Source organism: Eschscholzia californica, unplaced genomic scaffold (genome assembly GCF_041429995.1).
Source record: "Eschscholzia californica isolate CP2 unplaced genomic scaffold, dmEscCali1.0.p SCAF_3, whole genome shotgun sequence".
Taxonomy (NCBI): Eukaryota; Viridiplantae; Streptophyta; class Magnoliopsida; order Ranunculales; family Papaveraceae; genus Eschscholzia; species Eschscholzia californica.
Genome location: NW_028238420.1, coordinates 41,075,596 through 41,101,051, shown reverse-complemented (window position 1 = coordinate 41,101,051; position 25,456 = coordinate 41,075,596). Strand labels below are relative to the sequence as shown.

The 25,456-nt window shown below is 37.2% G+C and overlaps 3 protein-coding genes and 1 long non-coding RNA gene across 7 annotated transcripts; 1 reads left to right on the top strand and 3 right to left on the bottom strand.

The window, feature by feature from the left end:
* Positions 1 to 845: 845 nt before the first annotated feature.
* LOC147550365 (uncharacterized) lies at positions 846 to 3,528 on the bottom strand. Of its 3 annotated transcripts, none has more exons than XR_015238283.1 (3): positions 2,800 to 3,528; positions 2,384 to 2,696; positions 846 to 1,040 (listed from the first exon to the last, which is right to left on the bottom strand). It is a non-coding gene; the product is annotated as an uncharacterized LOC147550365 (long non-coding RNA). The 3 variants fall into 3 exon arrangements; XR_015238284.1 differs by lacking the exon at positions 2,384 to 2,696 and adding an exon at positions 1,318 to 1,433; XR_015238285.1 differs by lacking the exon at positions 846 to 1,040 and having other exon boundaries at positions 1,973 to 2,696; positions 2,800 to 2,990; positions 3,099 to 3,528.
* Positions 3,529 to 5,603: 2,075 nt separating this feature from the next.
* Positions 5,604 to 9,073, top strand: LOC147550364 (PRA1 family protein A1-like). Its single transcript, XM_086666001.1, has 8 exons — positions 5,604 to 6,111; positions 6,315 to 6,355; positions 6,452 to 6,530; positions 6,747 to 6,833; positions 6,923 to 7,011; positions 7,136 to 7,207; positions 7,302 to 7,436; positions 8,762 to 9,073. Exons 1-7 carry the CDS (start codon positions 5,954 to 5,956, stop codon positions 7,403 to 7,405), a joined length of 630 nt encoding a protein of 209 aa, XP_086522127.1. The 5' UTR covers positions 5,604 to 5,953; the 3' UTR covers positions 7,406 to 7,436; positions 8,762 to 9,073.
* A 999-nt stretch (positions 9,074 to 10,072) lies between these two features.
* Positions 10,073 to 13,849, bottom strand: UPP (uracil phosphoribosyltransferase). 2 transcript variants are annotated; one of them, XM_086665999.1, is made up of 12 exons: positions 13,396 to 13,849; positions 13,150 to 13,290; positions 12,929 to 13,007; positions 12,396 to 12,454; positions 12,022 to 12,099; positions 11,692 to 11,773; positions 11,416 to 11,464; positions 11,083 to 11,144; positions 10,805 to 10,872; positions 10,465 to 10,520; positions 10,331 to 10,378; positions 10,073 to 10,249 (listed from the first exon to the last, which is right to left on the bottom strand). In XM_086665999.1, exons 1-12 carry the CDS (start codon positions 13,510 to 13,512, stop codon positions 10,198 to 10,200), a joined length of 891 nt encoding a protein of 296 aa, XP_086522125.1. In that variant the 5' UTR covers positions 13,513 to 13,849; the 3' UTR covers positions 10,073 to 10,197. The 2 variants fall into 2 exon arrangements, with proteins under 2 accessions (XP_086522125.1, XP_086522126.1); XM_086666000.1 differs by having other exon boundaries at positions 13,150 to 13,260; positions 13,396 to 13,691.
* Positions 13,850 to 18,968: 5,119 nt separating this feature from the next.
* Positions 18,969 to 20,126, bottom strand: LOC147550362 (PKS-NRPS hybrid synthetase cheA-like). Its single transcript, XM_086668450.1, has one exon. It carries the CDS (start codon positions 20,124 to 20,126, stop codon positions 18,969 to 18,971), a length of 1,158 nt encoding a protein of 385 aa, XP_086524576.1.
* Between the last annotated feature and the right edge of the window lie 5,330 nt (positions 20,127 to 25,456).

Here is a 25,456-nt window from a genome sequence, read left to right as displayed (position 1 = left end):
TTTACAAAGATACTATTTCTAAGTAACTTAGTCATCTACGTCAATATCCATGCCTTGAGAACGAAAAGAAATGACTTTTCATTTGTAAGAAAATATTAAAGTCCATTACTTTTCTGAAAAGGATTGAATAAAAAAGAGAGTGAAAGCAAACCACGAGACAATACTTAGAAGATAAGTTGACTCATTTTGTAAGTTATTTATCGACATCCTTCAACAAAAAAAAAAAAAAAGTTATGTATCGACATCTGTTACAATGTTAGTCGAGATGAATTTATTTTCTCAATAAGAGATTCGTGACAAAAATATTTGTATAAGTGAAAAGTGTTCCCACGTGCTCAACACATTTAGCGATTCTAGAAAGAATAAACTCTACACGAGTACACCATAAAGAGGATTAGACTCTATGGGGTTCTGAATCAGTCTTATATGGTACGTATCTTGTCACTTCTTCGAATATGAATTCAATAAAAACATATTCACGTAACACCCACTAATTTGTTGTGATAAAAGGCGTGATAAAAAACTTTGACATTTGCAAAATAAGGAGGAATAATAGACAAATAAATAAGATAAAAATCAAGAATGCATTATGACTGAAAAGAGCTTTTTCGTGAATTCAACCTATTTTCAGTCTAGAAAATCTCATACTAAATTTTTTGTTTGTAGATCAAGCAATGTTAATTGCTAAGAAACCAATTGTACGTCTTAAGAAAACAAAGACCATGCATTAAAGAAGAATCGCGTAAGTTGTTATTAATCTTGAATAACAACTTGTATTGATTATATTACCCACGCATATAGATGAAAGAATCGTGACCACATGATGAGATCCACATGCCCAAGACATATACACCTTAATCTGTTTTTCCCCATCAAAAGTAATGTAACTAAAGATAAAACTCGTCAGTCGTCCCACACACATGAGACATCTTCTACACCAGAAACATCTACCCCTAAAAAGTATCGTCTTGAAGGCCATTTATACTGACTACTACTTACACCTCTGGTCGGACTGATATGAAAGCTCCCTTTTAGATCACCTATTATTGAGAAAAAGAACTATAATCTGTTATGCAAGTGACATGAAATATATCTCATCGAAAAAAAGTGACATGAAATATATATATTGATAAACTGGAAGATACAAATAAGCGCACGTACTACAAAAAAAAAGTTGAGTTTCAAATAAAAACTGTGTGTAAGAATCAACAAGACCGAGAGTTTTCATTTGAAAAATAGTTTCCTAAATAAGTTAAAAAGATAAAACATATTTTATTAAAACAAATGTACAAGTTGAGGGGATAAATGCTAAATTACCTTACAATTTAAGCTATATAGCGAAACAATTCAAGCAGTCAATTGATAAGTCGTGAAGATGTATGGTGTATCTCTATATTGTCATGCATTTTAAATTGGATCACATATCACATCTTCTGTAAAAAAAAAAAAAAAAAAAAAAAAAAAAAAAAAAAATTCACAAGGGCAACAAGCTCAACCTTAATTTCCTCTCCTATAGGTGTGATTTCATCAATATCCTTGTTTGTGCTAGCATGGTTCTTGGAACTAATGGTGACCATCTCAACTTCAAATCTTACCATTTGTAACAACTCCACTTTATTATCAGTTTTACAACCAAAAGAACATGAAACCGTTTTTTTTATAATAGAGATTTAATTTTCATCAATTTCGGAGAGCTACAAGAATATGAAACTTTTTTTTTAGTATAATAGAGATTTATGATAATTAGTACACATTTAATTAATATTATCCAAATCTTTAATTTGAAGATTAAGGCTAAGATTTAAAGAATTCATACAATTAACTGAATTCACGCATAACAAACAAATTTGATAAAAAAAAAACTATGACATAAATTGAAAGGAAGTAACATAAATAACAACTAAAACCAAAATTTAGAGGCAATTAGGAAATTATGATAAATAAGAAGATATCGAAATAAGATCAGCCAAAATAAAAAACCTATAAGAAGAGTTAAACCACAAAAATAATTAACCACCTAAAAATGAAATTAAAATGGATGAGGGGCGGGATGTCGGGATCCTACCTGCTTTGTTCTAATTCCATTATTTTGTTTCTTATCAAGTATTTGCTTAGATGAACTATATCATACTTAAATCTATATTCAAAACAAGCCGAGCTGGAATGCTTACTGGTCAGGACAAGCAACCTATCCATTTGGTGTCGCAACTTGTTTTGGTAAGACTTGCTACTGTCAATTCAAAAACCCATACAACCTACACCCATTTTATTCCGTGAATTGGTAATGAAGATTTAGATTTCTATAACCCCTGATAAAGATCTCCTCAAACTTTCATGTTCAAAGTGGAAAAACATAAACATCATCCATGGTCAACAAACTCACTTTCGCCACCTATGAAATTGTAGAGGATCAACTGTGAGGTGACCCAAGCAACACACCAGACCGCCACCAAAGTCACCCACCCGGTCTAATGAAGTGAAGAAACTATAATTAATGGATCTCTCGTAGCAGCAAAGTTTGTTGTTTTGAAAGTTTTGCAGTTTGCTTTTGAAGTGCAAGTATCCAATTCGGTTATCTTCTTCATAGGTAAGAAAATCGTCATCTTTTCAACAACAAAAAATGAAATAAACCATCATCCATTTCTTGCAAGTTTCTGAAACTGTGCTTTCTTCTTCAAAAACTTTATATGAACATCCTACAATATTTGCAATAACAACTAAATAATGATAATAGGAACAACAAAAGAGAGAAGGGGAATAAAAATCTCGTTGTTAGAATCAACAAAGGAGATACTTTACCAGAAACTCCGATGAATATTGAATGAGACCAGCAGATGCCGAGATGGCAAAACACATAAGGTGACCTAAATCTGAACACTGAAAAATCTTCAAACAAAAATATGCAAGAAAATTAACAAATCTATAAAAATTAACCAGAATATAGTGACTATTTGAACATCAGATTTACCCAATTACGTCACCCCTTTCTTCTGCAATCAGAAAAAAAAATCTACAATAAGTTTAAGTTTTCACCACAGAATTCTAAATTAAACGTTCATCATACAAACCTAAAATAAGTGAAGAAAAGATTTGCTTACTTGGGTTAAAAAGAAAATAGCTAATTTTCACCTCTTCATCTTGAAACAATCATACAAAGTTAACCATTTTTTGTAGTAGAATTGTAACCTCAAACTGTAAAATATGTAGAGCCAAATGATTCTCTAACGGATGTCATTAATGGTGAGGGGAAAAAACTGTAACGGGTGGAAAAATTGATGGAAACACAAAATAGGGAAGAAAATAAAAGTTGGAGAAGAAGAAATGAACCGAGATAATGACCCAATTAAATAATATTAATGGGGAGGTGAGATTTGGTTTATTCACTTTCTTTGGTTTAGTGGGTCAATAAATTTGTAAAAATTAGGGTGGGTAATAGATCACAGGGTGCGGATCTTATCAAAATCCCAACGAACGACCGGATTTGTCTTTCGACTTGTCCCAGTCAGCACAAAACATTGTGTTTTGTTATATAGATAAATAGTAATTAATTTAATAATAAAGTTAGGATGTAGGTTGCTACTTAAACTTACGTGTATTATTGGACAAACACTTACATTTTTTTATTTATAAAGTTTTGGATTTTTTTATATCAAAGAGCTTAAAATATGGGATTAAGATATTATAATAAAAATAAGTTTTGTTCTTCACAGTTTTGTCACACATCACTAGTGGTAAAGAAAAAAAGTGTTTTTGGAGTTACTTATAAGAGTTGAGATATAGAACTCTCTTTGTTAGACTTCAATGTGGGCTTTGCTTTAAAGTAAAAGAACAATTTGAGCTAAGGAAAAGAATTTGTTATGCTGGGGTTTGAATAGCATGATGCCCGGATTGCCCGACATTTTAGGCGGGCAAATGATGGGCAAAGGACAACTTGTTTTGCCAAGTGCTCGCCCGCTTTGTCCGGCAGTCTGAGCGGGCAAACTTAGAATGCGTTCGTTCTGCCCGAATCGAGGAAGTATGTGTCTGTGGATTGCCCTTCTGATGCATTTCCCACCCCTATTCCTACATACACCCTTGGTGATTATCTCCTCAATAAAACAAGGGCAGTATAGTATTTTTCACCTAGAGAAAAAGACCAAAATGTTCGGTATCTTATTAACCACAAAGTCAAGGAAGTCACTTAGGAGGTCATCAAAGAAGTTCTTTTATCATTTTCGAACTTCTGTTAGAAGATAGAATTATAAAGTTGTTAAGAACTTCAAAATTTACTGTTATCGATTTAAAATTCTTTTTAGTAATTATGAAAGTCAACGTTATTGGTTCTGAATTTTGAACTGCAGTGTTATAGTGATGATTTTTACAGTTCAACATCATTGGTTCAAAATTTGTTTTTAGAACTCAAGAACTTAGTGATGTGTTATATGTTTTTTTTATAAGAATTGCTAGACCTTTTAACTTAAAATCGGATGTAAGAACTTTTGGAGACTAATTTAATCACAATTTGGCCCATTTAAGTTGAACTTTAAAGTTTGTAAAGTATTTGTATTAGGAGTAAGTAGCAAATTCTTATGGATAAAAAAAACTCAAATTCCTCTTCTATTTCGCTATCTTACTCTCTCACAATAGTCGTCGTTCTCTTTCTTCACCTATCTCTCTCTGTCCCTCTCGTCCATTTTGTCACCCCCTCTCTCACATAAGAACAAAAGTTGTAGTCAAATAATCCAATCCTAAACTCCAGGAATTTTTCTTTCTAAACCTGTTATTCTCTCTTTCGAAATCGAGTTCAGTTCTATGAAGTCATGAGGTGCAAAGAATGAAACTTTGTTTAATTTTGTTTTATGTATGATTCTAATGCAAAGTTTTGGTTTTCCTACATATGTTGTAGAAATATACTTCATTAACTAACTTTAAATTTTGAAGTCTTTATAACATTTATGTTCAGATTTACTCTATTTAAGTTTTTAATATTTTCTCATTTATTTCCCCTGATCTTAATGTGTGTGTGCGTGTGTATGAGTGATATTACATAATTTCTTTGTGCTACTGTCTTAACATCAAAAGAAAAATAACGAATATGCATGTAAGCAAGAAACCAACTAGTGCATTGTTGTTACTAGTCGGAAGTGGTGGAGAAAACAAAGATGAAATACAGATGTCATGTAAACAACAAACATTTTATTGTTAGGTCTTAAAACAATGTAGTTTTTATTTTAATCTCAACTATTGATTTGAACTACTTAGATTGCAATAACCAAATTATTTTGGCAAGCTTAGACGGACAATGAGTAATTTATTTTTGCAAAATCCCTGTCGAAAGCCCGCCTAATAGCCTTAATAGATAAAAAAAAATTTAGAGTTCACAATGGTCAATGAAATGTACAATCTACTCATATGTAGCTCGACTCGCCCAATACCTTATTTATAGGTGGATCTCTCTAATTTATTCTCACTAGCGTAGAAAACACGACATACGTGCGTCTATGAGTGAGAAATAGACCTGGACGAAACTCTCAAGTTAGCTTCAACACCTGAACCTGTCCAATAATCTTAAACGAGCGGAGCGGATAGTACTTGTACAGACTTTGTATTCCTATCTAGACTTCATCGGACTCGGGTGTACGTGACGGATATCAGACTCCTATACTTTTATGCCCCACCCCACTACGGGACCTGTGGTGGGGATGGGGCTGCCTAGGGGAGGACAATTTGGTACTTGATCCCCTAACGTAACTTCCTTCACTGAAAAAGCATAATTTTCTTAATAAACCGAGTAGTCTTTGCCTTGCACAGAAAGAAGACCGACAAACAATTCTCATTTCTTCTCCAATTCTCTCAAACTCGAATTCTAAATCGTTCGTGTCAATTATTTCTGGTAATTTCTTGGTTTTAGTTTGAGATAAAACTAGGGTTTTGAGAAAAAACTATAGTTAGAGAGAGAGAGAGAGAGAGAAAGATGGATTGGGGAAATGTAACAGCGGAAGATCTGATGGATGCTTTACGTGAAGTAGATTGGTCATCACCTCCTCGACCTCTCACTGAATTCTTCTCTAGGTTTACCTTCCCTAGATCCTATTCCAAATGGAACAGCCGTCTCAAATGCAATCTTTACTAGTAAGATCATCTTTTCCCTTTCCCAATTAATTAGAAAACCCTAATTTCTTGTGGCTTTTTTAATTTGTTTCATATCGATCGCGTTACAATATCTGAAATTACTCAGACGACCGATTTCTGTTTTTGAATTAATATGATTGTTATAGACTTATAGTGTTTCAGATTTCTAAATTAGGTCAATTGTCGGGGGTTTTTTTTTGCAGCTACCGGACTAATTATTTCCTCTTGATCATTTTCATCCTTGGTAAGCTGAAAAGTTAAGGTTTTTGGTATATTGATTCTTGTCTTCTTTCATTTTGCTACTGATTAGCTTCAATTCGTCTGGACTTTTTCATTTCAGGTTTGGGTTTTCTGAGGAGACCACTTGCTATTATTGCTGCTTTGTTGACAGCTCTGAGCATCGCTTTTCTGAATGATAGGTATATATACATGTACCTTTATACTTCAAACAAGCATAACTTTGGTGGGTTTAGGTTAAATTCTTCTAATTCACTCAATTGTGGGGGATCCATAAATGTAAACCTTATAACCCTTTCTTTCTAATAAGTTGTTTCTGTCTTCTGTCGTGGTTATGTTGTTTCTTGAGCTTGATATTCAATGTTTAGTAACAACCCATTGTTTTTCTTTGTTCATAGTTTTGCGGTTACTTTTAATGAGAAGGTAACAAGAACCGTGAGACAGTTCTCTCCACATTTAGCTGCGAAGATGCGACCTCCTATTACGTGAGTGACCTCATTTTGTAGTTGAAATTTGTAGTTTTGAAGTAAAATATTGCATCTACATTAACACTATAATGCCTTGTTAATTGCAGTCCTGTTATTCGTGGGCGTCCCTCATCAAAAAGGTCGATTCATATATGTGGAAGACCTCGTTGGATGTTTGTGTTCGTAGTCTCGACTGGTACTTGATAACTCACAACCCATTCACATTCTCCCCCATGTTGAAACCCATGATTTTAACATTTAAAATTAGAGATCGTTTGATCACTTTTAATGATTGAATTATCTGTGTTTTCCTTTTTCAGCCAGTTGTATCCTATGGTTCACATCCTGTAGTCTTCTAACTGTTTCATGGGCGCTCCTTATTGGTATTTTCGGTACGTTGAAACCTACATACTGTATCTTTTGATTTTTATTTTCAAGTAACTTCATGCCTTCTTGGGATCTGATCATTCCTTTCTATATTTGCAGCTACTGTTTTACACGCAAGCTTCCGAACACCTAACCTGAAGGCGCGGTTGAACACATTCCGTGAGGAATTTCGCGCAGTTTGGCGCAACTATAGCGAGATTTAATTGGTGGCTCACTATTTTGAGTTTATTGGAGGTGAGTGAACTTTTATCTGTATGCATTTAGCTTAATTTTATTGTGTGGACTATGATTCTGAATTTCACATGTGGTACTCTTCTCTGATCATGAGGCATCCTTGGCGTTACATTTTTATCCGATCGTATCTTTGTTATGCCACTCAGAAGTTGATTATCAATTAAACTTTAAGCCATGTCACATCCCATAGACACCAGAGCTTATCAATATAATAAAATACATATAAACCATCTAAGTGCAAAATTTTGTATGTACCGAGACAGCCATACAAGTGATTAGAAAGTGAGTAAAGAGACTTAACACCAAAAAAAACACTCTGTTTTGTTTGAGAAGTGGTCAATGATGATTTACAATTCATCTTTTCATTGATTATAGTTTTAATGACTCAAGTTCGGCGCTGAAGTAAGGTACCTTTTAGACAGTTTAGTTATCTCAATATCTCGTAGTGGCAGTAGGCTTTGACCAGGTTGTGGCATAACAGGGGTAGATCATGCTTTAGTAAGATCATTAGGCAAATATGGTCAATGATTTGATATAATGTATAAGGTTGAATTGGTAAGAGGTCCTGCATTTAACTTCCAAATCATATCTGGTCTGTTGGTCCCTCTTTGCTTCCCAGGAAGTAGAACTATCCTAACCTGAGTGTTCTCTTCTCTCTCCGGCTACATTTTTCCCGCTGTATTGCGGAGCTTGAATGACTTTGACAGTTACCGCATTTTCATAGTCTGGTAATATGATTAACATATTTTCATTGTAACAAAGATCGAGGAATCTCTCTTTTGTACTTCGTTCTTTTTTGTAATCTCCGTTGATTAAATGGATTATAAGAACAGAAAGTAGTGAGCTCCATTTCCTTAACATGTTCGATATCATCCTTCTTTTATTTAAGTTGTTAACCTGCTAGTGTGAATTACACGTGTTCGAGAATTAAGTGACTAGCACTGTTGAGGTATATTATGTGTCTACTCAAGCTTTTAAGGCTTTATTTCATTTCGATACTGCTCTCTTACCTGAATACATATTTGTTTCCTTTTATCATTTTTATGAAATGACCGCTAATATTGGTGGAGAAATACTTGTCATGAGTCATCATCACCATCAGTCCTTACCTAAAATCTTGCCCCATCTGTATGTTTTGTTTAAGCAAGAGCTTTTCATTTTCGTTTCTGTTTTTCTCTCCGACCTTTGTCAACGTTTTTTGGTCTGTGTGACTATGCCATGTTTTTAACTTAACTGGTCTCCAGTCTCATTGAACTGAACAAACTTGTGTATTATGTGCCTAGAGGTTATGAATTTGACTTGCTGTTTTTCTTATTTGTTATTAGGACGGAAGTAGCGAAAGGAACACATTCTATGAACGCACTCCATGGACCAAGCGGCGACATGAAGAGTTGAAAGTGATTGGACGATGCTCATGCTTTATGTGGTATTCTAAGTGATGGTGATAACTTTCTGTGGAGCAAAGTATGATATGATTTTGTGTAAAACTATACCTTTTCTGTCTCTATTTTACATGAGATACTATTATTTGGTTTTAAGCTAGACAGAGTTACTGACTTGTGGTATCCTGTATATGATTTCTACTTTTAGCTTAAATACTCATTATCTAAATTTGGAATTTATCAGTTGATTTTTCAGTAGTCAAGTACCACTTGATTTAATATACAAGGGTAGTAACATCGAATTGAATAAAATTGGGTTTTCCGACAAGACAAATTTATTCCCCTTTTTAAGCTAGACATTTTGGAAAGAGTAGTAACATCGTATTGAATCAAATTGGGTTTTCTGATAAGACAAAAATTTATTTTCCTTTTTAAGTTTGGACATCTTGGAAAGATCAACCTTTCGGGGCAAATTGTCCAATGTCTTGGGTGGGTCTGATCATAATCGACTGAAATGTTCCACCAATTCAGATTAAATTAATATTATTACTTAAAAATAGTTCAGAGTTGAGTAGAATATTTCTAAGTTCACAGCCTGGCTGTTATTTTGATTCAGTGATGCCTCTGCCCCAGCCCCATGTGACAGACCCCCACTTTTACACCTATCTCTTCCTGTAAAGAGGGATTGTGGTGGTAAGAAACAACTCATCTTTGGACGGCGGTTGAAGGAATCATAGTATTTAGTTCTTGTTGCAGGATGTGAAGTTGAGTAAGGCGTGATGAATTCCCTCAACATTTGGGTAATTTTGTTGAGCTAATTATGGTCATTTGCAAGAGAGAATGCAAATAGTGTCTGATTAAGGAAGAAAGTTACAGAACATATTATACTCGCTCAAACACGACAGACAAAGAACATTAGGAGGAAGCATCACTACTACTGTTAAAAATGATGGGATGGTACTTGAATTGGGCAGAGGCAGTGGCCTCGGCTGGTGTTTTCATGATTTTAGCAGTTCTAGTATGTTGTTGTCTCAGCACCGAACCTACCCACAAAGGAGCTGACGGTTGTACTTGTGACGGTGGTGGCTGGGGCAGTGTTTAAAATCCACTTCTACCTTCTTGGTTTGTTTTCTTCATACACACTTAGACCCCTTCTCTTTGCAAAACTAATCTTTTTGGATGATTTTGTGTTCAGAATTCTCCTTCATTTTATAAGGGTATTCTGTAATGGAAATGGAATAACCTGGGTCCCTATAATATGAAGGAACATTTTTATTAATGAAATATGAGAAGCTCAACAATAACAAAATGGCTGACTCCAGAGTTCAAAAGAGAAGTAAATCATCAGAACTCAGATCAAATATTCTGGAGAGTCCGGTTTATGTCCCAAAGCTCCTGTCTCCTGCATCTCCGAGTCCAGGTATTATAAACCTATATACAGAAGTTAAACAGTTACGATACATACAGCTTTTTCTCTTCTTCGCACAAAAGGCATTCAAGCAAGAAACATACCCTTTTTCATTTACATCAGGATCAATTGTTCCAGTGTATACATGAAGTCTGAAAAAAATTCGATGTACAAAATTAAAAGTTTGATTTGTCAAGAATGAAACTACAACTATAAGAGATAATAGATGATATTGTACCCAGGGAACTTCTCGCTGAGTTTTTGAAGAGCTGGAGGTGCTGCTACGGCAGATATCTGCAAAATATAAGCGTGAACAAAATCGTCCAGATGAAATTATCTTTTCCAGTTTTATGATTTAAGCTTTGAAGTGGCTGATAATCTAATACCCTAGTGTCCGATTCTCCGAAAGCATTTTAATAACTAGTTGAGGTGGTCGAGGCAGATGTGTTTTTTGTGCCATTTTACATAATGAACTGAAGTATCAATATTTTTTATCTATACCAGGGCCACAAAATTTCTTAGGTATAAACTTATCCTTAGTAAACAAGGAAAACAAAAGGCCAACAAATCTATTTTACCACTTTTATCTGCTTGAAGTCAACTCCTCTATCCTTCAACAACTCAATTGCCGCAACAATTGTGCCACCTGATATTGGTTTACCAACGACAACGGAGAATATATTATAAATCAAAGATAAATCATAGAATATAAACACTTGCCAAAAGGTAATGGTATCCATCTCTGGATGTTAGGTCATCTTGTATCCTTGAATTATAGAGATAAATCATAGACTATAGATACTTATCAATTGAGTAAGAAAAGAAAACTGGGATTTAACTAGAGAATATTATGTACCTGTTGCCAGCATGGGATCTACTACAAATACACGAGATCCTTCGGGAAGTTTGTCAGGTAACCTAGACAAATATAATGTAACATATGTAAGGCTTCCATTGATATACATGAAAACTGAAAAAGCTTTTCTGCTCTCGTAGACCATTTGTAATGCTTTCAAATTTAGAGTTGCACAGAGCACTTTTGGTTCGGTATACATATTAATCTTTTCTAACATTACATTAATCCCACTGGAGTAATAAAAGATTTCTCAATAATGTTACTTTGCAATCAAAGAAGATGTTACATACGAAACATAAGATCACAAGTTAAGCAAAGGTTGCATTCTCTTACTTGTTCAAATATATAGTAGGCTGAAGGGTCTCCTCGTCTCTGCTTATTCCTTCAATGACATAAAGAGAAAAAAATGGGTAAAGAAATAGTAGACACGAGTTGACGAGATCAATCAAACAAATCATAGGAAGATAAATGCAAGATGAAGCACTAGGTTACATGTATAAAAATGCAGTAGGTCATGGAGTAACCCTGAAATCCATAGGCTTAACAAAATGATTACAGTGCCCTTCCTTCACCAAATTATGACATTGCTGTAAATGAACACATTCTTACCCAAATGATATGTTTTTGTTGCTGGCAAGATTGACGCCGCATGCTCAACCAGAGCAAGACCAGCTCTCAAGATGGGTACAATCTGTTTCAGGGAGTTAATGACCAATAAGATATCGTACCACAAATCAACAATATACCAACATTAAATTTCAGTGAACAGTGATCCAACATTCCGACCTATGACCAAGAACTCAGTTCAAATTTCCCAAGCAAGCTGTCATTACAAGGAATTGTTGTTTTTGTATATTCGCAACTACAAAGATATTGGAAATCCTAGAACTTGCAATATGGGATACAACACAAATATTGAAAGATGACATAGTTACTAACCGTTATAGGTTCCCTTGGATCAATAAATTCGACAGAGGCAACACCCATTGGAGATTGAATCTCCCCGGTCACGGTAGGCTGCAAGCAATAGAACCACAGAAATGTGAGTGCATGACATGCAGATATAGATACGTAAGAACTAAAGCAATGGGTAAGCAACTAATGGGTAGATAATATCGATCTGTCTTTACCAAGAATTCATTTCCCCTTTTTCTATTGTTAGTTTGAAGATCAGCTAATAAGCTCAGTACAAACTCAAGATAGAGAACGACGACACAAGCATAGATATTTAGAATCTACATTGTAGGTGTGAAACAAGGATATTTATGAACATAAATCATAAATTATATGCATGGGTTTATATAAAAATTCACCAGCCAATCTCTTGATGCTTCATACATGAGTAATCTCCCCAGCTCTCCCATTGCATTTTCTACACCCACGAAATCGTTAAACTGTTAATAGCATTACAGAAATCTCTTCATAATACAATTTATGAAGGCATAGAATATGTAAAATGGGTTTATCCATTTGATGCTTCATTCCTATTCTTTCTCCACTTAGAATATCGCCAGAAAATACAAACAAAACATTATACCTACCATTAAAATTTCAAACGACAGATATGAATTCCCATTAGAAATCATATAGATACAATAAAATGAGAAGCCAAGTACATTTTTTTTGATAAAACCCAATCTGAAAATTTGTTCCAACAGAAAGAAATAGTACCTCAATTGTATTAAAATCTAAAGAATAGGTTACCCGACGACTAATTCTTTTCTAAAAAGACAACAAGAACTACATAAACAATCAAGAAGATAAGATTCATATAATATCCGTTCAAAACAAACACTCCCCTTACTCCAAATAAAAAATAATTAAACTGAAGAAAGTTGTTGCTTACTGAAGATAGGGCAAGGAGTCTGTTCATTTCTGAGAACAGAGACCCAGTGTTTAATCAATGAATGGGGCGGAACAAATACCTACAAAAATCAAATTGAATGAAGTTGAAGAGATAAGAACTTATTCAAAAACCCAAACCGAAATTCAATTAAAGATTACTGCTTTCTCCCCCCAAAATGAAGTACGAGGATAAGATATAAAAGGGTAGTAGTAATTTTCTACCAGCATTCTATCGTCTGAGACTGATTTCTTCTCGGCAGTCGTTTGAGCTTTGACGACGAAACTACCTCGATTTCCGTCCGACCATAGCGACGCCACCGGAGATGAGAGTTTCTGTGTAGACATTTGAGAAGCTGTGAGTTGCTGAGAGTAGAGTGAGGAGAGAGGAGACAAAATTAGGGTTTTGGGGGAGGCATAGTTAAGAAGTAAATTAGGAAAAATGGAATGTTGGTGGGGTTTAGGGTTCACCTTTCTAGATAGATAGCAATGATGAGTAGAAGGAATGCTTCGGCCGGAACGTATCGCCGAAATTCTCGGCGAAATATTAACAGTAAATTGTAGGGACGAATTAATACTGGAAGCCATGCAATCTCATGAACGATGAAGAGAGAGAAAGGAAAGAGAGATTAGAAATGAAAATCAGTATTTTTTTTAATCTATTTTGGGGCCTTGGGCTGGTTTAGCTTTTGCAAAATGGGCTCAAACTGTTCCTCCTTAGCCTCCAATCCTCCCTCGGAACTAGGCGTGTCAGCGAGTCGGTTCCGATTAGCTTATCTGGCTACCAAAATTAAAACTTATTAAACGGGTTTCGGTTCTTAGAGGTTTTGGTTTTCTATAGGTTTTAGTTACAAATGAAGAGTTACTGTTCTGTGGAGAAAAATTACAAATGAAGTTTAACTAGATGATGATATGCTCGATTTTTCTCGATCCAGTCAATCTCTTGCTTGATGACATTAATGATTAGCTTTTCCCTCTAATGGATAATCGAGGAGTTAAAAGTTTATTAACTGAAAATGGAAGAAGGCGAATTTATTTTGATACTACTAAGTCAAATATTTGTCAACTTTGGCAAAGTTGAGAAGTCAACAGATCGACCGAAGTGTACACGTGACAATCATTGCTGAAGTCGTAAGGGTGGCGGATCTGGAGGAGCTCTGACATGGGAGGTCAACACAGGTTCCCTTTGCGAATTGAGCCATGCTCTGGGGTAGAGAGATGAGCTAAAAAGAAAAACGGGTTCAACCCTGACATGAATATGTTATGGGTCTTAGAGTTGTAAAGAAGGTCTATGAAAATCAGCCCGACACCTTGAGCCGCCCAAAGGCATTACAAGGTGGGTCTAAGCTAAGTTACCCAACACGAGTTCTGACCTGATATGAGGTATGGTGTAGAGAGATCGGCTGAAAGAGCTCAATCAATATGAGCTTTAAAATAAGACGTGGAAGGCTGAACCGTCGCCAACCCACTTTCCATACACGGACCGTTACCTATCAGAGGATATGTAAGTGCCAAAAGATACACGCTCATGAGATATTATTCCTTACGACCATCAACACACGTCTCAGCTAAGTCGGAGCCTTACCACCACATCATTTCGTCTGGTCTGGTTTCGTCTTGAATAGAGAGACACAAGAGAGAGGAGAAAAAAAAAGATGTCAAAGGAAGAAGTGTTGCCGGAAATGGCGAAGGTGCCGCTAGAATTTTGGTGGAGGTTGTCGGAGTTGATGGTGGTAGTGTGAAAGAAAAAGAGTGAAGAAGCTGAAAAGTATAAAGGAAATTTTAAAAGGCCCCCCCGTTTTTGTTAAAAGGCCTCCCCGCTAAAAGCGCCCCTCATTATAACCAATTTGATTATAGGGGCCCCTCTACAAAAGAGCACCTCCTTCATCTATATTTGACCTAACGGCAAAGTTAACGCCGTTAGGTCAAACTTAACCTAAGACCAGACCCTACATTGACCTTCCCTCCTTCCTTTCATTCCTTATTTCTGTCAAACTTCAAAACTGGAGAAAAGTCTCTCTCTCTATCGGCCTCTCTCTATCGCCCTCTCTCTCAAATCACCAAACACAACGTTAATCACTCGGTTGCATCTCTCTCGGTTAGTACCTCTCTCTCTCTCTCTCTCCTTGTATCTCTCTCTATCCCTGTATCTCTTAGTACCTAAATCAAACCAAGAAAAACCCTAGTTTATGTTTTGTTTGATTTTTGAAATTAATGGCTTAATAACTTCAATTGATTGATTTGCAACAAAAATTAACAAGTTTCAGACCTAATTTGTAGTTTATTGCGTCTGGTTGTGGGAGAAGAGAGAGAGAGAGATAGAAAACCCCCAAATTTTAGAGGGAAACCATTAAATCTAACCTTTATATGATTTTATTTAGTTGTTTTTGATTTGATGATGTGTGTTGTTATGATATTCATGATGTGTGTTGTTATGATTTTTGTTCAATTTAGGGTTTCAATTATTTAGGGTTTCAATTTAGGGTTTCAATTATGATTTTATTTACTGTGCATATTTTCGGGCGCACCAAACCGTTTTTTTGACATCATACGGCTCGTGGCCACCGTAAATATGCACAGTAGGTCAAATCTTGGTGTGACTTTATTTATGCTTTCTAATGCCATTTTTTCCAAGTTGTTTGACTTTATTTATATCTCCTATTTTATCTTTAGTCATGTCTGAACGTGTCGCACAAACTGTAAGTGCGAGAAAGAGGAAGGAGGATGCTAGGAAGCAGATTGTCGACGGCTCGACGAGTGAAGCAGGTGCGGATCCTATCCTTTTCCAGGAGGGCCGACGGACCGAAGCGTTCTTAAGAACTATGAGAACCATATTGCATACCAGATTTGGAATGGCAAGGTACGTGTATGTTTTTCTATTTTTCGCACTTATCAATGTTTAATATAATGATATATTGTTAACTTTCAATAAACGTAACTTTTATGTTTGTTTACGTAGGATCGTTCTGTTTTGAAACTACATAATCACGCAAGTGGTGTGCTAGTGGGGGCCCTTGAAAGTAAAAGTACACGAGATGCAAAAAAGGAACATGTTTGGGACCTAGGACTCGAGTGTAAAGTAGTTCGTGAGAAGGTGCAAGCATCAGGACTTCTGCAAATCGCTAAGTACTCTTACCAGAAACTTGACCGGGTTCTTATCACGACTTTCACGGAGAGGTGGCATGAAGATACTAACACCTTTCACATGCCATTTGGAGAAATTACGATCACACTAGAGGATGTGCATCGTATTACAGGACTTCAGATTACAGGTCACTCGGTTCATCTTGATAATGATCATGTAAATGAATGCGCACTTCTGGTGAAAGGTTTAGGGGTGACACCTGAGGTTGCGGAAGCAGAATTGAAGGTGACTAAATGCAAGAGTGTCCGAATGTTGGCAAAGATGACGCACGGAAGAAAGACTTTTGCATCAGAGGGTACCTTCTCCATCTTATGGGCTCGACTCTTTTCAATGACAAAAGTGGTTCGAAGGTGCCTGTTTGCTACCTTACATATTTGATGGACTTGACGAAGGTCCCTAAATATTCGTGGGGCACGGCTGTGCTTTCTTACCTTTATAGGCAGCTCGGTCATGCTTCCACTAAGGGTGGACAAATGGCGGGTTATCTGCCCCTCTTTCAGGTATTTCTCACATTATTATAAGTTGATTAATTTAGGAGTCTATCTTCTTGGTAGTAATAATTATTTTTTTGTTTAGGCATGGATTGACGAGCACTTTAAGCTTGTCTGTCGGATTTGAAAAAGGATTTCGACATTAGCTCGTTTGCCTCTGATGGGTAGATGGACGGAGCATGATGCACATGAAAATCTAGATGACAGACTGGTTAACATCCGAGAGATGATCGACCATTTGGAGGAGCGAGAGGTAAAATTCTATATACTATGGTATTTTGCATGTTAATTTGACATTGAATGAGCATCTAGTATAATAATTGTGTTATTTAGGTTATTTGGGACCCATATAGACTCATAGGCATTGGTTAGTCATCTCCCCCACTATACGTCTTCTACAGCGGTTGTATCGTATTTGATGATATTGTCGAGCCGTATCAACCCGAAAGGGTGTTGAGCCAATTTGGTGTGGTTCAACATATCCCGTCTGCCCCCGTGAGAGCAACAAAAAAGAGAAGGAGTGAAGCAAAGGATTATGGAGAACATACATGGTATTGGGATAACTGGAAACATCATGTCCTCAACGAGAAACACAGGTCGCAACGGGTTAGTTCGGCTTGGGAGGTCGATGATAAATATGCTGAGTGGTTTAGTCGAATTTCACACCCAAAGGTCCAAAACCCAATCCATCAGAAGACGAACCCAACACAAAGCTCACTCGGTTCGATTGCTTACTACGTAAGTACACATAAAGCATGTAATCTACTTTATTTAGTATTGATGGAAATACATGTTAACAGACTTGATTTTTTTTTTCAGAGAGAGGGTATTCGGCATGCCCTTGCTGCACTAGATTTATCTGGGGTGGATGCAGGAAAGGAAATTCTTCATCAAGTATTGAGGGAGGAGCAACTTCCAGAGGCACCCTAGAGGGTTCAGGAAGAAAATACAAGGAAGAGGACAAACACAAAGGCCGTGGGCAGGAGGAAGACCTAGAACGGCTTTAGATACTTTTATATTTTGAGACCATGTCGGAAACTTTTGAATGATGTCGGATACTTTTATATTTTGAACGGCTTTAGATACTTTATCTTTTGATATGTTAAAACAGTTGGTTTTTTATATGGTTAAAATGTTATATTTTGATATGTGCAAAAAGTTGATTTATATGGTGGAAACGTAATTTTTGATGTGTTGTGTTAGAAAAGAGAGAGAGATACAAAACTCTGATAGCAATAAGAACGGTGCAAAAACACCGATAAATTGCACAGTACCTACTGTGCAATTATTCGGTGGGCTCGAGCCGTTTTCAGCACCATAAACGGCTCGGGCCCACCGAATATTTGCACAGAAGCTACTGTGCAATTATTCGGTGGGCTCGAGCCGTTTTTAGCACCATAAACGGCTCGGGCCCACCGAATATTTGCACAGTACCCAATTATTCGGTGGGCTCGAGCCGTTTTTAGCACCATAAACGGCTTGGGCCCACCGAATATTTGCACAGTAAGTACTGTGTAATTATTCGGTGGGCACGAGCCGTTTTTAGCACCAAAAACGGTGCGGGTCCACCGAATATATGCACAGTACTTCCTATTTAAAAAAATAAAACTTTACGTTTAAAAAAAAGCTTTACGTTTTAAAAAAACAACTTCAACTAACAGTTACTACTAAAAAAAAACAACTTCAACTAAGTTTTCATTCCATATCTATTGCTATTGCATTCGATGATGTGTCCCCTTCCTTCTTTATACTTGATGGAGTTTCTTCCAATTGCGGATTGAAATTATCGCCACTGTCAATTTTATGTTCGCAAATAGTCAACCACCTTCTTGCATCTGAAGTAGCGTATCGAGACCATTGCCTAGCAATCGGAGGAAGTATAGTTTCGTTTTGTAGCTTGACATTAAGGAAATGACAGTTGTTTACATAACCAATGCATACCATTGTATGTGGTTGAGACCTACCTCCGAAGGATACCCGAGACCAAGAGCGACGGCTCTAAAACCACAATGACCGTCTCCTGGAACGTTTGTAATAGTACTGATAAACGGATAAATCACCTCAGGCATTAGACGTAAAAATGAATCACCACTACCGCGAGATCTCCTATTGGCTTTCCGTGCACTTTTAACCGATGGAACCGATGTTTCCGGAATACATTGTGCATACTCCCAACGAGAAGGATCTCTCTTAGTAGATATGGCTGCTTCCTTCTCTTTTCTGTTCCTTGGTTTCTTTGGGGCTCCTCGGGTTTTCAATTTTGCCAAAGGTTCTGTCATGGATGTCATTGAAGGACAAACAATACTCCTCAACCTTTCTAATATGGCTTTTCTCTCAGGACCGGTCGACATATCCCACATGGAGTACAACAATCCTAATTCGTAAGAACTCTGAAGTTCGTAAGAACTCTAAAGTTCGTTATATACCTCAGGAGTAGGAATAATTGAGAGTTTAGTCCATTGTGGGTCAATGAGTGACAAAGATATCACCTCACCGCGTCTCATAATGATTTCCATCTCGTGAGCACAAGAGAGACCATACACAGACCTATACACACATCCACACAAATTTGAATCAATTCCTATAGTTTTTGCCCGCTCCACCTCATCTACCAACAGGTCAAGTGCATTGTGTGAGACATAACCCCTGAGTTCCCTAAAGGCGTTGATTTGATGAGACATCTTCACTGATGTACGACTTTTCTCGAATGTAGCTTTAATCACAACAATCTTTGTCTCAGTCATTGAATGTATATATTCCCAATATGTGACGAAGTTACCCTCGGATGTATCCAAGTTTCTTTTCAGCTTCGCATGTGCACCTTCAACCCTATTCGTTGTAGTATTACCCAAATGCATCACATTATCGGTCCATGCCGTTACAAAATATTCCCTAAGTGGCAACCAAGTCTTCTGAACATAAATAACATCAATGGCGTTACTCTTCGACCACGTTGTGACGAAATCTTCAACAGCGCGATTATAATCCGCCTCGGTTTCCGCAAACATGATTAGTCGAAACATTGACATGAACTTTCGGAATGGTTTGTTTTTCAAGTGTGGTTTAACCTTTCCAACCACACACTTATCTATATGGAAAGTACATAATAAACGATCTGCATGTGGGAAGACTTCACCTATTGCATTGATTAATGCTTGTTCCCGATCAGTCAAAAATACCTTCGGCATAGAGTTAGGAGGAAATAATGTCCTCAAACAATTCAAAGCCCAAGTGTATAGATGTTCTGCCTCTCCATCCATAAAAACCATGGTCGCGGTGAATGATTTCATAGTAGAAGTCATCCCAACAATCTCAAGCAATGGTTTCCCGCATCGGTTTGTTTTGTATGTACAATCAAGCATTAACACCGTGTGGAAGCACTTCAGCAATTGGATAGATTCCGGGTGTGCCCAAAATAAGTTAGTAATCTCCCCTGTTTCATTCTTCATTGAATGCCAATAAACATAATTGTGTTGCACTAACAATTTCATCAATTGTTGCATATGAGTTCTACCTTGTTGTTGACTATGCCGGATTCGTATCCTTTCGTTGTATATGGTACGCATTGTCGAGGTATTATCGTTGAATTTTTTTCTTTATTTGAGAAAGAATTTGTCGTGGTTTTGTACCAATCTGACATAGTTCTTCAACAAAAGCCTTTTCTTCATTAGTCAATCTATTGACATATTCATGCCCAATTAAGGTCACTGCAAGTTGATGATTATGGATCCCACACACAACTTCCACCTTCCACTTGTCTCCGTCTATCGGTATTCCTTTTAACTTGAAGGGCCAATTGCATTTCTTAGTACTCGTTTTTCTCTTTTTGGTGGACGTTCTTTTGTTTTAGGGATTATTTCTGCCTTAAGATGAGAACGATACTCCTCACTTCTTTCACATCGTAAATCCATTTTCGGTTTTTTACCACCTTTCCGCGCAGCAGACTTACCAATCATAACAACCATCTTGTTTTTTATACCAATTTCTTTTGCCCATTTAACTAACTCGTCTCTCGTTTCAAACACTTGTTCAGTTCGAAAATACTCACTAACATCAATGCTGACAAAACCTTCTTATGGTCTATTTTCTTCTTGATTTTCTTCTTTCTTATCTGGAACTTCAAGGTTGGGTTCTTCTTCTCCACATTCACGATTTCCAATTTTAAGACATCCAAATTCCGGCGATACTTCGTTTTCTTCGGCTGCATCATGCCACCTTTCTTGTGTATTAGGACCTCCAAAATCCCAAGTGTCTATAGTAATTTGAGATGGAAGTTGAGAATAAGCCACAGCAGCAAAGCCCTATAGGAAAAAAGAGAATTTTAGTCAAAACGGGCCGAGACCACCGTTTTTGTAATATTTTCGGCCTGAGGCCACCGAAAATATGCACAGAAGCTACTGTGCAAAAAATCAGTGGGCTCGAACCGAATTTCTGCCATTTTACGGCTCGAGCCCACCGACTTTTTGCACAGTAGCTTCTGTGCATAGTTTCGGCGACCTCGAGCCGTGAAATGGCAGAAATTCGGTTGTACCATACCGAAAATACCCTCTGTGTTCAACAACCAAAAAATTTTCATACAACCAACGAATATATCATATAACTTGAAAAAAAGTGTTAGGATATGTTCATCTACCTCTTGGGAGACTGAATCTTGTCCAGAAATTGATGATTTAGTATCCTTTGATATTTCTCCAAAACTTTTGAAACTTGGTTCATCCATGATGGTTTAAGAGTTTAGAAAGGGATAGAGAAGTGGTTTAGGAGTGCAACAACAATGTGAGATTGTTGCACAACTCCGATGAACTTTCCCCGTTGATGATGGTCGCCGGTGATGTTGACAATTCCGGTGGAAGAAGAGGGAAGAAGAATATAAGAGAGGAATTTCTAGGGATTTGGGTTTCTAGGAATTTGGGTTTTAGGAAGTTTTATAATTGTAACAACTAAAATCCTAATGTGGGTGAAATACACCTTTAAAGGGGGTTTTTCGCCCATTCAAAGAGGGGGGCCCTTTAACCAAGCTAAGTCAAAGGTCTTTTACTAAGTCAACGAAACCATGGGGAGGCCTTTTAACAAAAACAGGGAGGCCTTTTAAAATCTCCGAAAGTATAAGGGTTTAGGTGTTTGGGGAAACAAAACGTTCTAATTTTTTTTTGGTTTCCACCCAAAACTTTGCATCTGAAATTTATTTTCCCATAACACGACCCTTTATAAGATATAAAAACATATTTTATACAATTTACCAAACAACTCAGATAGATTTTTTAAAAATGCTTTTATTTACGGGCGAATAGAAAAGCTCATAATATAAGCTATATATCACTATCACGACATGTGCCGTGACTGACCCATGAGGTGCAACTGTGGCTAAGAAACTTAAAATCCAAGCATAATACGACACATTTGTACGACCCGCACTATACCGAGCCACGATTTTTAACTGTGTCATGTTCGGTGATCGGAACACGGCCCTTGCCCACCTGACCACCTCTACACTAGACATTATCTATGTAATAAAAAGTATCTAGAGAGACTGAGAGAGAGAGACGGGGGGGGGGGGGGGGCAAAATAGAATTAACCCTTGTAAAAACAGAATGACCGAGTGGAAGCCAAGTTCCCAAGGCCGTGATCTTGAAATTGTTAAATGCACTCACTAATTTTGTCATATGCACTCACATCAACTCCAATTTGAACAAAAAAATAATGCTGATGTGACTACATATAATAAAAAAACTGTGAGTGCATTTAAAATTCCCCGTCATCTTAATGTGAGAGCGAAATTTGCTGGGGCCTGGGAGGCCCATTAAGAGAACCCTAGAAATACGTAAACCTACATCTCTACTTCTTTATTCTTATAAAAGAAAAGAACGCCGACTTAAAAAGTATCTAAAAAGACTGAGAGAGAGAGAGAGACGGGGGGGGGGGGGGGGGGGGGGGGGGGCAAAATGGAATTAACCCTTGTAAAAACAGAATGACCCAGTGGGAGCCAAGTTCCAAGGCCGTGATCTTGAAATTGTTAAATGCACTCACTAATTTTGTCATGTGCACTCACATCAACTCCAATTTGAACAAAAAAATAATGCTGATGTGACTACATATAATAAAAAAACTGTGAGTGCATTTAAAATTCCCCGTCATCTTAATGTGAGAGCGAAATTTTCTGGGGCCTGGGAGGCCCATTAAGAGAACCCTAGAAATACGTAAACCTATATCTCTACTTCTTTATTCTTATAACAGAAAAGAACGCCGACTTAAAAAGTATCTAAAGAGACTGAGAGAGAGAGACGGGGGGGGGGGGGGGGGGGGGGGGGCAAAATGGAATTAACCCTTGTAAAAACAGAATGACCCAGTGGGAGCCAAGTTCCAAGGCCGTGATCTTGAAATTATTAAATGCACTCACTAATTTTGTCATATGCACTCACATCAACTCCAATTTGAACATAAAAATAATGCTGATGTGAGTACATATAATAAATAAAAAACTGTGAGTGCATTTAAAATTCCCCGTCATCTTAATGTGAGAGCGAAATTTGCTGGGGCCTGGGAGGCCCATTAACAGAACCCTAGAAATACGTAAACCTATATCTCTACTTCTTTATTCTTATAACAGAAGAGAACGCCGACTTAAAAATTAAAAAGTATCTAGAGAGACTGAGAGAGAAAGAGAGACGAGGGGGCGGGGGGGGGGGGGGGGGCAAAATGGAATTAACCCTTGTAAAAACAGAATGACCCAGTGGGAGCCAAGTTCCAAGGCCGTGATCTTGATATTGTTACATGCACTCACTAATTTTGTCATATGCACTCACATCAACTCCAATTTGAATAAAAAAATAATGCTGATGTGAGTAAATATAATAAAAAAAAAAAAACTGTGAGTGCATTTAAAATTCCCCGTCATCTTAATGTGAGAGCGAAATTTGCTGGGGTCTGGGAGGCCCATTAACAGAACCCTATAAATACGTAAACCTATATCTCTACTTCTTTATTCTTATAACAGAAGAGAACGCCGACTTAAAAACTAAAAAGTATCTAGAGAGACTGAGAGAGAGAGAGACGGGGGGGGGGGGACAAAATGGAATTAACCCTTGTAAAAACAGAATGACCCAGTGGGAGCCAAGTTCCAAGGCCGTGATCTTGATATTGTTACATGCACTCACTAATTTTGTCATATGCACTCACATCAACTCCAATTTGAACAAAAAATAATGCTGATGTGAGTACATATATTAAAAAAAACTGTGAGTGCATTTAAAATTCCCCGTCATCTTAATGTGAGAGCGAAATTTGCTGGGGACTGGGAGGCCCATTAAGAGAACCCAAGAAATACGTAAACCTATATCTCTACTTCTTTATTCTTATAACAGAAAAGAACGCCGACTTAAAAAGTATTCTAGAGAGACTGAGAGAGAGAGAGAGACGGGGGGGCAAAATAGAATTAACCCTTGTAAAAACAGAATGACCCAGTGGGAGCCAAGTTCCAAGGCCGTGATCTTGAAATTGTTAAATGCACTCACTAATTTTGTCATATGCACTCACATCAACTCCAATTTGAACAAAAAAATAATGCTGATGTGAGTACATATATTAAAAAAACTGTGAGTGCATTTAAAATTCCCCGTCATCTTAATGTGAGAGCAAAATTTGCTGGGGCCTGGGAGGCCCATTAACAGAACCCTAGAAATACGTAAACCTATATCTCTACTTCTTTATTCTTATAACAGAAGAGAACGCCGACTTAAAAAAGTATCTAGAGAGACTAAGAGAGAGAGAGAGAGAGACGGGGGGGGGGGGGCGGGAAATGGAATTAACCCTCTTTATTCTTATAACAGAAGAGAGCGCCGACTTAAAAACTAAAAAGTATCTAGAGAGACTGAGAGAGAGAGAGAGACGGGGGGGGGGGGGGGGCAAAATGGAATTAACCCTTGTAAAAACAGAATGACCCAGTGGGAGGCAAGTTCAAGGCCGTGATCTTGATATTGTTACATGCACTCACTAATTTTGTCATATGCACTCACATCAACTCCAATTTGAATAAAAAAATAATGCTGATGTGAGTAAATATAATAAAAAAAAAACTGTGAGTGCATTTAAAATTCCCCGTCATCTTAATGTGAGAGCGAAATTTGCTGGGGCCTAGGAGGCCCATTAAGAGAACCATAGAAATACATAAACCTATATCTCTACTTCTTTATTCTTGTAACAGAAGAGAACCCCGACTTAAAAAGTATCTAGAGAGACTGAGAGAGAGACGGGGGGGGGGGGGGGGGGGGAGGGGGAGGGGGGGAAATGGAATTAACCCTTGTAAAAACAAAATGACCGAGTGGGAGCCAAGTTCCCAAGGCCGTGATCTTGAAATTGTTAAATGCACTCACTAATTTTGTCATATGCACTCACATCAACTCCAATTTGAACAAAAAAATAATGCTGATGTGAGTACATATAATAATTAAAAACTGTGAGTGCATTTAAAATTCCCCGTCATCTTAATGTGAGAGCGAAATTTGCTGGGGCCTGGGAGGCCCATTAACAGAAACCTAGAAATACGTAAACCTATATCTCTACTTCTTTATTCTTATAACAGAAGAGAACGCCGACTTAAAAACTAAAAAGTATCTAGAGAGACTGAGAGAGAGAGAGAGACGGGGGGGGGGGGGGGGGGGGCAAAATGGAATTAACCCTTGTAAAAACAGAATGACCCAGTGGGAGCCAAGTTCCAAGGCCGTGATCTTGATATTGTTACATGCACTCACTAATTTTGTCATATGCACTCACATCAACTCCAATTTGAACAAAAAAATAATGCTGATGTGAGTACATATAATAAAAAAAACTGTGAGTGCATTTAAAATTCCCGGTCATCTTAATGTGAGAGCGAAATTTGCTGGGGCCTGGGAGGCCC

Bases quoted from the DNA above. Each gene is read 5' to 3' on its own strand.
- LOC147550364 (XM_086666001.1), top strand. From the start codon at position 5,954: ATGGATTGGGGAAATGTAACAGCGGAAGATCTGATGGATGCTTTACGT. The intron at 6,112-6,314 runs GTAAGATCATCT...TTTTTTTTGCAG, and splicing joins CTCAAATGCAATCTTTACTA to CTACCGGACTAATTATTTCC. The intron at 7,012-7,135 runs GTACTTGATAAC...TTCCTTTTTCAG, and splicing joins TGTGTTCGTAGTCTCGACTG to CCAGTTGTATCCTATGGTTC.
- UPP (XM_086665999.1), bottom strand. From the start codon at position 13,512: ATGGCTTCCAGTATTAATTCGTCCCTACAATTTACTGTTAATATTTCG. The intron at 12,100-12,395 runs GTGAATTTTTAT...TATTGCTTGCAG, and splicing joins AAGCATCAAGAGATTGGCTG to CCTACCGTGACCGGGGAGAT. The intron at 10,250-10,330 runs GTATGTTTCTTG...TTCTGTATATAG, and splicing joins CCTGATGTAAATGAAAAAGG to GTTTATAATACCTGGACTCG.
- LOC147550362 (XM_086668450.1), bottom strand. From the start codon at position 20,126: ATGCGTACCATATACAACGAAAGGATACGAATCCGGCATAGTCAACAA.